The sequence below is a fragment of the Xenopus laevis genome, chromosome 5S, assembly GCF_017654675.1.
Source record: "Xenopus laevis strain J_2021 chromosome 5S, Xenopus_laevis_v10.1, whole genome shotgun sequence".
Classification (NCBI taxonomy): Eukaryota; Metazoa; Chordata; class Amphibia; order Anura; family Pipidae; genus Xenopus; species Xenopus laevis.
Window position 1 is genome coordinate 44,457,529 of NC_054380.1, and position 12,130 is coordinate 44,469,658.

The 12,130-nt window shown below is 38.9% G+C and overlaps 1 protein-coding gene across 20 annotated transcripts in view; it reads left to right on the forward strand.

The window, feature by feature from the left end:
- The window catches only part of afdn.S (afadin, adherens junction formation factorS homeolog), a 91,551-nt gene that overhangs the window by 7,359 nt on the left and 72,062 nt on the right, over positions 1-12,130 (forward strand). For 14 of the 20 annotated variants that reach the window (XM_041564467.1, XM_041564470.1, XM_041564469.1 and 11 more), the window contains exons 2-3: positions 2,491-2,686; positions 9,009-9,121. In XM_041564467.1, the coding sequence (XP_041420401.1) occupies positions 2,491-2,686; positions 9,009-9,121 (309 nt within the window). The remainder of the gene's footprint in view (positions 1-2,490; positions 2,687-9,008; positions 9,122-12,130) is intronic. The other 6 variants (XM_041564468.1, XM_041564471.1, XM_041564473.1 and 3 more) reach the window with 1 other exon arrangement.

A 12,130-nucleotide genomic window follows, 5' to 3' on the forward strand; every position in this document is an offset into this window, starting at 1 on the left:
TCCAGGGAACTATTAATATCCACTGTTCCTCAAGTTGTAGTATGCATTAACTAAGTCTCCGCACACTGTAGTCCACGTTGGTCCCAGGTGGGTGCTGGTTAGAGTTGTGCAAGTTTTCACTTTAAGCAACATGCAGCAAATAGTTCCTGCCCTCTCCCGCGTCTGTCAGTGACTGGGGATCGCGAGGAGTAATCGCCCTGGACTCTGGGTAAATATAGCAGAGAGCTAACCCGGTTGCAGGTGTTCTTCGTAAGCAAACTGGCCTTTCCCAGAGGTAGCTGCTTCCCAGACTGTCAAAAGGCAAATGTCTGTGGAAATGCCTATGGCACACTGCATTTCATTTAAATTAGTTAAGTATAAATGAGAATGGTATTTGGGTTGCAAGACCATGGCAACAAGGAAAACATCTGCTTCTAATGATATGATTTTATTTTATTTATATTCAGGCCCAGTTCTGTTAATTTTATTTTGTAAAATCCAGGCCTCCATGTAACTGTAGTGCTTTGTCCAACATCAAATTGGAAAGTAACTATAAAATAGAGCAAGAAATTAATTGATTAAATGAAGACCTAGTTCAAATTGTCCTTAAATACCATACGCATAGGTTCCCTTTTAGAGAGCATGTCAAGTAAATGGAATACAGAAGTGTACCTATGGTAGTCTTATTAGGTTTATGCTTTGAATTAATAGAAAAAGAGGGACTCATAGGAAAAGTTTTTACTTATACAGTAAAAATTAGTTGTTGCGAGAATTTCAGGTAAAACTGCATTGATCAAAATGATTGAAACCTCTTTCTTATGCGTTCCATTAAACCAGTTGCCCAGAAGGCTCCAACATATGGGTATTGCCATTTAAAAAAACAATGATCCATTGGTAGTAATGCTAAAAGTTTTTTTTTTTTTTTTTATAAAGCCAATGGCACAAAGGGTGCCACTGTGCCCCTCCCATGTAGATGTATAGAAACTGCCTATGCTTAGAACTGTGGATGCTGTGACCATGGGTGTTCTGGGTTGCCCTCTTTCCTAAAGTAGCATGGTCTACTGTATGGAAGTTTACATAGGCAAACCTATACCTTAAAGGGGTGGTTCACCTGCATGTTGACTTTTAGTATTTTATAGAATGGTAATTTCTAAGCACTTGTTCAATTGGTCTTCATTTTTTATTTTTCTTCTGACTCTTTCCAGCTTTCAAATGGGGGTCACTGACCCCATCTACAGTATAAAAAATATTTGTTATTGCTACTTCTTATTATTTATCTTTCAATTCAGCTTTTTTCCTCTTTATATTCAAGTTACTTATTCGAATCAGTGCATGGTTTCTAGGGTAATTGGACCCTAGCAACCAAAATTGCTGAAAGTGCAAACTAAAGAGCTGTTGAATAAAATGCTAAATAGCTCAAAAACCACTAATAATAAAGAATGAAAACCAATTGTGAATTGTCTTAGGATACTACTCTCTTCATCATGCTAAAAGTTAAAACAAAGGTGAACAACCACTTTCAATACCTATTTGATTATACTTGCTACAGGTCTGTTAATAGCAGAAGATGCAAGGCATTGTGGGAATTGGAATCTAAGCTGGAGGGAAGCTCACTTCTGCAATATTGGTTCCAATTTACATATAGTCAGATATTGGTATTTCAAGAAATTTCAAAGGTCAGACAGATCAAGCTTTTTATAGCAGTACGAAATGATTATTAGTAAAACTTTTATATTTGGGTTTTCAAACCCTTTAAACACTGCATTGTTTCTTCTTGTTAGAAGCTTCTCCTTACTTTTCAGTTCTCCGATATCTTGGTATATTCCCACCAAGCTCAAGTGCTATAACTCCATGTGGGGTGGCATGATGTACTGAAACTAAGATATAATTAATCCTTATTGGAAGCAAAACCAGCCTATTGGGGTTATGTAATGTTTACAAGATTTTCTAGTAGACATAAGGTATGGACAGACATGTTATCTGGAAAACCTCAGGTCCCGGGCATTCTGGAAAACAGGTCCCATACCTGTACCTGCCTATTGGAACGTTTAGTTTATTCACAGGGATGCAAGGACAGTGTGGCTAATGGCACATTGGATAGTTTGCTGCCACTCTCTGACAAAGAACAGTCCTGGTAAATATGTATTGCATTGGCTTTCTCTGCTCTTAATACTAAAGGTAACCATATGGGCTGGTATAGTCTGACAACTCTGCCCCTCTAGACTTAGTTGGCAGCTGATTGGGTGATATATTGGGGCCTTGTGATACCCTGGCCAATCTATATGCTGCACAAAAGTGGCCAGATATATGGGGCAACTTTGGAAATCCTGTTGGCGCATTGATATGGTCTTCACCCAGCAGGTCTGCATAGGTCCTTATTAGAATCTGATCAGAAATATCAGCATGCCTTTAACAGTCATACTTGATTTTGCAGGATGGGAAATGTAAAAGGAAGGCTGTACTGAAAGATAATATTGAAAGCTAATAAGTTTTCCTGTCTCATTTTATTAGGATCTGGAGTTTCATGGAGTCATGCGCTTTTACTTTCAAGATAAAGCAGCTGGAAATTTCGCCACAAAATGTATTAGAGTTTCCAGCACTGCCACAACACAAGATGTCATTGAAACTCTGGCAGAGAAGTTTCGCCCAGACATGAGAATGCTGTCTTCCCCTAGATACTCTTTGTATGAAGTACATGTTAGTGGAGGTATGCAACTTTTAAACTTTTTTTTGCTGTGACTTTGCTGTGTGATGTCAGCTGTTATCAAGTATCACATATACGGTTCTGCTGGCAAGTTCAAAGATCTTAAGCCTGAGAATTATTCTGCAGATGATGTTCCTTGTGTTTATCCTCTGTGTTGGTACAGTAAGCCAAATAATTATTTTTATCCACTTGGATAGGCTTTGCTATTTGTCCAGCAAGCTTGCATTTACTTTGTTCTGGATAAAGCTGATTGTACAGTTTGCCCAGTTTTGACCATACTCCCTGGCCATCTATGTATGGGTATTATCAGGCAGTGCACCTTGTCAGCAGGTACATGTTGCAATTCAAATGCATCATCACACTGACCTTGCTTCTAAAATCAACAAGGCATTTCTGCTGAGTTCCCTGGCATGCGGTGGAACAAGTGGTCCTCTGGGTATGATTAGACCAGGGGCCCAGGAGAATATCAGACATCACTTCCAGACTCTTCCCAGTGCTGCCCCACATTATCTGTGGTCTAATTGTTCCCTCTATAAGAGCAGTTCTTTAGAGACTCCTGCCTGCTTGCATCGAAAAATCAAATTGTTAAAGTAATACAAATACTGTATAATGCAGTGTTGCCATGCACTGGTAAAACTGCTGTGTTTGCTTCAGAAACACTACTATTGTTTATATTAATAAGCTTCTGTGTAGCCATGGGGGCAGCTATTCAAAGGAGAAAAGGCTCAAGTTACACAGCAGATAGCATATAAGCTCTGTAGAACGTAATGTTATCTGTTATCCACTATTTATCCTGTGCTTTATATCCTTTTTTTCAATTTCTGCAATTCTATTCAGCAGCTTGTTTTAATGAAATATAGTAGTGTTTCTGAAGCAAACGGATCAGTCTTACCGGTGCAGGGCAACAGTACATGATATTTTCATTGCTTTAAAACACTTTCATTATTATGTGTTACTGTTTTAAGCAATTTTGCTGGGATGAGGCTTTTGCTCACTCACTCACAGCACAGATACAGCACAATTTTAGTGAGTGTATACACTCTTTCTTTCATATTTACTGGTTTTCTCTAAAAACTGCTTTATTGCTCAGTGTAACTGGTGTGAGTGTGATGCACAGTGTGTAATTAATTTTGGTGATTTTGTTGCATTATTGTTTCCTCACTCCTTTTCATTGCTGTTGCGAATGTGCCTCAGAATAATCAACACTGCACAGCAAAACTGAACGGAATGTTGACCACTGATTTCACTGTGCTATAATTTTCTTTAATTGCTTTGATTGGTTTATTGATTTTTTACAACATTCTGCATTACTCTGATATTTTTAGTTTAAAAATAAACCTAGGTTCAATTTGCTTTAATTGAAAAATCTGTTTAGTTTTCATTAAAACAGTTGTCTTCTGTGCTCCAACTCCCATTCTCTCCATGCGCATGGACTTCAGCTTGCATGAATTCCTTAACCTGGGTGGTGGCTGCTTTACTTCAAAATGATAAGCCATACTAGGGATTCATTTATCTGTTCGTTCTTGACTAAAGCCAACCTCCCTGACAACTCCACACACTGCTTCCCTGACACTTCAGAACACGGAGGAGAGGAGATTGTTTTAAAGTAAAGCAACCACCAGCTGGTCAACCAGGTTGAAGAATTCATGCAGGCTGAAATCTGTGCACATGGAGAGAATGTGAGCTGGAGCACAGAAAATCATGATTTTGATGAAAAGAGTACAGAGTATTAAAGTATATTGAAGATAGGTTTATTCTTAGGCAGTGGACCTGTTTAAAGGAATTACATTTTTCGACTTTACATTCCCTTTAACAAAATTATGTTCGCTGTTTTCTTTTTGGGGTCTCTGTGTGCCACGTAGTTCGATGTTATATTGGTGTGAAACCCATTCAAGAAAGCTCCAAATTACAGAAAAAGTTGTCTTCCAATGGGTCCATCTTAATAAACAAAATGTAAATGAGACATATTTGCTTTTGCTCTGTAATAATTAAATATTACCTTGTACTTGATCACAACTAAGTTATAATTAATCCTTATTGTGGGCAAAAAGAATCCTGTTCCAAATTCCGTAAAGACCCTTGATCTGGAAAGCCCCATGTTCCAAGCATTCTGGATTACAGATCCCATCCCTGTACTATACAATTAAACAGTTCAGAAGACCCCAGGGATTCATATTTATGTTTTATCTTCTTACTATATATGGTATTCAGTATTTCTGAATACCATAAATCCATATCTTTTCCAAAACTGCCAGTTATAAGACTACAACATATGAAGAGTGTTCAGTCCTTGCAGTCACAATACACTATCTGCACTTTAAGGGGCAGATTTATCAAAATGCATGGTTAGAACTCACCACAGAAAAACTCACTTTCTATTTATTCCTATGGGATTTTTAGAATTGTATTTATCAGTGGAGTTCACTATTTGCCCACATTGAAGTGGGCAATATCAGGCTGATACGATCAAGGGCCCTAGGTCCCAACGATCGGATCATAATGCATCCGATACGGGCGGGCGGATCACGGGACTGCATAAACGCACAGATGCGGCCACAATCTGAAGGCGTTTTTTAACCTGCCTGATGGAGATCTAGCCGACTTTCGGCCAGATCACGATCGGGGAAGCCCATCGGATTGCCCCACACACCGGTCAATAAGCTGCTGACTCGGTCTGTCGGCAGCTTTTATCGGCCTGTGTATGCCTTTAGAGATATAAGAGCTGCTAATGGAACGTTTACCCCAGAAAACCATAATTTTTTCTAAACTACAGTAATCTTCTAAAGCGTTTAAAACGAGGAAACATTACTTTGTAAACCAAAATACCAAAGAGAACGCATTTACTAACCACTGGACATATTGCAGCAAACCATAGCAACCAAACAGAAGTTTGTTTTATGTATTCTCCCTGCAACAGACTGATCAAAGATACATGTTGACTTGAGGCAGTTTAGCCAAGTGCTAGTAAAGCTGGCCATACACTCGAGGTCACCAAACGAGCGGATCTCTCCCTGATACGCCCACCTTGAGGTGGGCTGTATTGGGCTGATCCACTTGTGGTCCCTAGGGCCTAACAATTGGATATCAGTGACAGGAACGCAGACGGTAGAAATGAGCCTACCAGCCGATGCAGTCCTCACTCCGATGTTAACCTTGCACACTTTGAATCCTCAACTAAAAAAATCAGAACTTGTGGGCATAGTAAGTCTTGGAATTTTTAGTGATAAGGTGTATTAGATTGTTAAAACAAAAATACTTTCAGCAGCAGGTTTACAAAGAATAAAAAAAACCGTTTGTCCTTCACTACCCTGCAACACAAAAAAATAGATATCCTAGATGTTAGTGAGGAATTCAACCACTTCAAAAAAAGCTATAATTGCCAGTAGATACAGGTTTGTATATTTGGTAGGGATGCATCGAATCCACTATTTTGGATTCGGCCGAACCCCCAAATCCTTCATGAAAGATTCGGGGTGAATACCGAACTGAATCTGAATCCTAATTTGCATATGCAAATTAGGGGTGGGAAGGGGAAACCTTTTTTACCTGTTTTGTGTCAAAAAGTCACGTGATTTCCCTCTCCGCCACGCAAATTAGGATTTGTTTCGGCCGGGCAGAAGGATTTGGCCGAATCCTGCTGAAAAAGGCGGAATCCTGGATTCGGTGCATCCCTAATATGTGGTAATCCATGTGTGGTCAAGTTCCATATGCTGGTCCTTAACTACTTAAAGGGCCTGTTGCCAAGAATGGAGAATCTGTATTTGGCACTTAGAGCTTATGTAGCCAAACACATGATCCCACATTCTTGGCATACAAAGGGTTAAAACACGAGTTTTGACCTCTAGCAAGCATGTGGATTTTATGTTCCTCTGGTTTTTGTCATCTCCACCATCTAAAACCAGAAACCTTTCAAATCCAGATAAACCGGGACTGGCAGCATTTATCAAAATAAAAGGACAACAAAATCTTAAGACACTGGTTGTCTTTCATTTCTGTGCAGGTTAAACTGCAATATTCTATTTGTTTGGGCAGGTGGCCCACATTACCACGTCTGAAAGCTAGTGTTAATTGGCTTCCTTTTCTTTTCTGCATATTCAGATACACCAATCACATGCCAGGAAGGGGTATTAGCAAATGAAATAGGATCAAAGATTAAGGCGAAAGTGCCTTGCCTAATATGACCACATTTCAATTGTGGTTTCAGTTTGCCCCTTATCCTATACATTGACATTCACATTCAGTGAATTGTATTATAGTCCTGTTTGTGTTATAGTCCTGTTTGTGTGCCGACTGTAACTTCATGCTGATATTCTGGTCTAACTGGTTGTTCCAGATGAGACACTTGACTTTCACATCTGACTTTTTTTTTGTTTTGATGCCATTTTCTAGATCAAAGCTCCTTTGTGTGGCTAAAATTTAACTCAAATGCGGGGTTCAGCGAGTAGCCTACAAGCTAATCACACTAATGCAGTTTATACCTGCAGGCAATGGACTATGGGAAGGGATGAATGCCAGAACTTCCATAGGACTGCTGTTGCTGCTGTTGTGTTTAAAAATGTAATGTGTAAAGGCTGGAGTGACTGGATGTGTAACATAATAGCCAGAACACTACTTTCTGCTTTTCAGCTCTATAACTCTGAGCTAGTCAGCGACTTGAAGGGGCGCCACATGGTACATATCTGTTCAGTGAGTTTGCAATTGATCCTTAGCATTCAGCTCAGATTCAAAAGCAACAGATATGACCCATGTGCCCCCCCCCCTTAAGTCTGATTGGTTACTGCCTGGTAACCAGTCAGCGTAAACCAAGAGAGCTGAAACCAGGAAGTAGTGTTCTGGCTATTATGTTACACATCCAGTCAATCCAGCCTTTATACATTACATTTTTTTGCCTAACTAACTATATTAGAAACATTTTTTATTTTGCACAGCCTATCTATTTACACCATTTTTATTTTTACACTGAACAATTCCTTTAAGGTAGAGTAGCAGGGGGAGGGCACTGGAGTACTGTAAGAGGCCTTTGTTGCTAGTGCCTTTTTTCATCACAGATTATTTTACAAATTCTAACTTAGATCTCACAATTGTGTTTTAAATTGTTTGACATTGAACTCCACTAATCTCACACTTCACCAAATTGTAGTGTACTGTAACTTTTGGCTTGTTTAGTACTCAGCCAGTCATATGCATAGAATAGTCTGCATGATTGTGCAAGCATTTACATCTGATTTTACACATGAGCAGTTGGAATGACCTAGGTCACACTGGCAGCTGCATCCGAGTATGGTCAGTTTTAATATAAATAAATGTCTAGAACTAGCTAGAACTAATTGTTCAAACATCTGTGGTGATGTCTGCTATGCCTTAAAACTTTAAATGCTGAATGAAACTCTCCATCTAGCCTCCGCTTAAATGTTGCATGAGTTTACTTTTTAATCACTAGAAATGCATTAAATGTCAAGCAGAGTAAATGATTATGCTAAACCTGCATTTGCAGCCTTGTGAGTAGCAATGGCAGTTAAAGGGGACCTGTCACCTTAAGAATTTATTCCAAATTCTATTTTATTATGTTAGTCAAGCAAAATATACTTTACTTGTACTATATAATTTATTTAAATATTGTTTCCTTCAGCCTGGTAATTCATAATTATAGCAAGCAGGCAGCTGCCATTTTGTAAACACTGTTATTAATGCAATCCTTGCATTATCTCAAGATCTTATTTCTGTGCCAGAATGGGGGACCTGATGGCAATTCCCATGCACAGGCTACACAATTAGATTGTAAGGAGGGAGGGGGGATGTAGGGAGTGCAGTGACATCTACGAAGTATTGAATGGAAAGTGAAAGTACAATCAATATATGATTGACAGCTGTGATGTTTAAGTGCATTTACAACAGGTATGGATGTTTTAATAAAAAATATAACGTGGATTTCATGTTTAATTTGAAAAGGACTTTAATTATACAAGTTTTTATGTCTGGATGACAGGTCCACTTTAAATATATGCCTCAGCAAGTAAACTGTTGTGTAATATGGGCCTATCCCACTGCCAGTGTCTGTGCCAAGCCATCTACAGATACATACTGATGGAAGCTGGAAATAAATGAGCAATGAATTGAGAGGGGAAATATTGTGAAAACAGCAGTTACTTTCAGCAATATTAAATTATTTAGGTGTACTACGTTAAAGAAAAGTTTTAAAGTTCTAAAAATTTGAATATCATAGCAAAATAACATTTGTATTTACCTTCTTATATAACAGTTATTATGTTGTAATATTAATTTTCTTCCCCCACCACCTTCTAATGTGTTGGTTACTTCTTTAAAGAAGAAAGAAAACTTGATTTTGAAGAGAAGCCTCTGGTAGTTCAGCTGAATTGGAATAAGGATGATAGGGAAGGAAGATTTGTTCTCAAGAATGAAAACATCTTTCCACTAAAAGTAAGTGTATTTCCATGTACATTTTAATGACTAGACTTTACTTTTTGATAAACCTCTGAGAGTGGGTGAGAGGTTTTTAGATGTTATGTAGAATTCAGTGGCATCTCGATTGTCCATCTAAAATGCTAACTTAAGGGCTAGTCCACACGGGGAGATAGCGACGCGTTTGCGGTCGCGGCGACAAAGCGCCGCGACAGTCGCCGCGACCGGCGCAGGCGACAGTTTTGTATGGGCGCCTATGTAAAAACGCCTGTGCTAACCACACGAGGCGATGCGCTTTTCAACAGTCGCCTGAAAATGCCTCGCCAGGCTTTTTCAGGCGACTGTTGAAAAGCGCATCGCCTCGTGTGGTTAGCACAGGCGTTTTTACATAGGCGCCCATACAAAACTGTCTGCGGCGACTGTCGCGGCGCTTTGTCGCCGCGACCGCAAACGCGTCGCTATCTCCCCGTGTGGACTAGCCCTAAAGGCTGATGGAGCGTTTGCCTTTTATACGTGTTTATCTGATAACAACTTAACTATGTTTTCCATACTATCCATCAAGCCTTCACATGCTCTATAGGTAGTAAAATCTACAGTGCTGACTAAAGTTAAACAATGCCAACATCACTGATTTTATGTTTCTGGTTAAGCATTGTGGGATTTGCTAAAGTCCTGGCAACTTAGGTTTCTGTTTGTAATACAAATTGGCATGACACATAGGGGGAAATGTAATAACATTTGCAAAGAGAACACATTTGCAAATAAAATTTTGCATGTCGCTATGTAATTTTCTTTATTAGAATTGCATTGTAGATATTAACTGTGCATTGAGAACCTTTAAGGTAGAGTAGAGCAAAAGTAACACATTTTTCACTAAAAAGTTTTATTACATACACTGCACTCTTGCAAACCGCTATCCTACTCTCACGTGAAGTACAAAATGTCCTCAAAGGCAAAATTTTTCACTTTGCAAATATTTATTTGCAATGCGAACGATTTTTGCGTTCACGACCAATATTACATTCCCCAAAAGGATTAATACCACATATAAAATATTCATACTGCTTAGTTTTAATCAACTAAAATGCAGGCTATGTTGCTGCTTGAAAATATATACAGTCGGTGTAACTAACATATCTAACTGTAAACACTGCTTCACATCAATTTTATGCATGCCTTTCCCACCCCCCCTCTTTTATATGTAGGTGTTACTGCTGTGACTGGGGCCAGGCAATTAATAATTTTAGTGGTTGTTGCTCGTGTGGGCAGGGACATTATAAAAAAATGTACTGAAGATAGTGGATTCGTTGGCAAAGAGGTTAACAACCTCCCAGCAACACTGGTCGACTCTCTTGCATCTGTATTTAAGTTTTTCTTCACTAGAATTCTCTTGGGTGAATTGGTTTCCATGTGCAAATATGTTTTTTCTCTTCTTCTATAGTGAACTAGGCGGAGCAGTGGGACTTTTATGGTTGGTTTTAGTGCCCCTTTAAAGGAGAACTAAAGCCTAACTAAAGAACTAGAAATGTTGTACATTATGTTTTGTGCTTCTGTACCAGCCCAAGGCAACCACAGCCCTTTAGCAGTAAAGATCTGTGTCTCCAACGATGCCCCGGTAGCTCCCCATCTTCTTTTCTGCAGATCCACTGCACATGCTCTTTGCTGCTTTCACTTATTGATCTTAGGGAGCCACTCACAATATACAGTACAAATAGAATAGAAATGTCACAATATAAGGCTGATTAGTAATTAATACAGATAATTACTACACGGCAGCATAGAAACCACTGCAATTAGCATTAGAATTTAATAATCAACCCTGTAGCATCAACTTAGATTACAGATCAAACTCATTTTCTGCTGGATAATTAGTGACGACCCCTAAGCTTAGCTTCTCAACAGCTGCTCAGAGCCCACTGAGCATGTGAGTGTCATAGACACTTTCCAAGATGGTGACCCCCTGTGACAAGTTTGAAGTCCTGGATCATTGCTGCTATTGACAAGCTAAAACTTTAGGCTGGTGCAAAAAGTTCAATATATAAAATATGGCATTTTTAGCCATATTCATTTTTAGGGGTTAGTTCTCCTTTTAAGCAAAAACGTCGGAATACCAAAACGGTAACTTCTGAATTGCCGTGCTTTAGAGTCACTAATTATTATTATCATCATCCTTTATTTAATTCAGAAATTTCCAGGTCGGTTATTTCATAGCATTCATACAGATATACCTTAATAATATCAAACAATTGTATTTGCCTATAATCGGTGCACATGGTACACTGATACTGATTTGGAGAGGAATATGGATCATAAATATTTGTAATAACCATGTCAATTTATCTAAATTGTTTTAATAACATTATTGAGGTATATTTGTATGAACTTTGAAATTAGAAGGGGGATCAATGAATGATTTGCCATCTTGGATGGGTCAAAATAGCAGCTATAGTGATTGTCCCTGAATGGAATAGTGGGAACAGAGCACAAAGTTTTATTTGTTGGGCAGGGCTGCTGCCATCAGGGGCCATGTCAGTGTGTGGTGGCCAGAATGCTGATAAAGGGAGTTGGGTCACCAATAAGGGGAGCAGCGTTGTGGGCAGTGGCATGCCAGTGTAGGGGGCCCTGTGTCTAATTACAACAACCCTGAGAATGTCAGAATTACAATGAAAGGAAGTTGTGTGAGGACCTGCTAAGGATTTGTATCACTGATGGTGAAACTCCTGAATGTGAATGGAACATAATTTAAAAATCGGAACCTTAGCAGAGGGAAATTACTTGATACTATAGATTCAGTACACATTTTGACAGTGTATTTATACATATACTTGCAAATTCAAAATGGAGCGCACACACACACACACACACCATCGTTTAGAAATTGGCTTTAACCTTAAAGGGAAACTATACCCCCCAAACAATGTAGGTCTCTATTAAAAGATACTGAGTAAAACAGCTCATGTGTAAAACCCTGCTTCATGTAAATGAACCATTATCATAATAATATACTTTTTTAGTAGTATGTGCCAT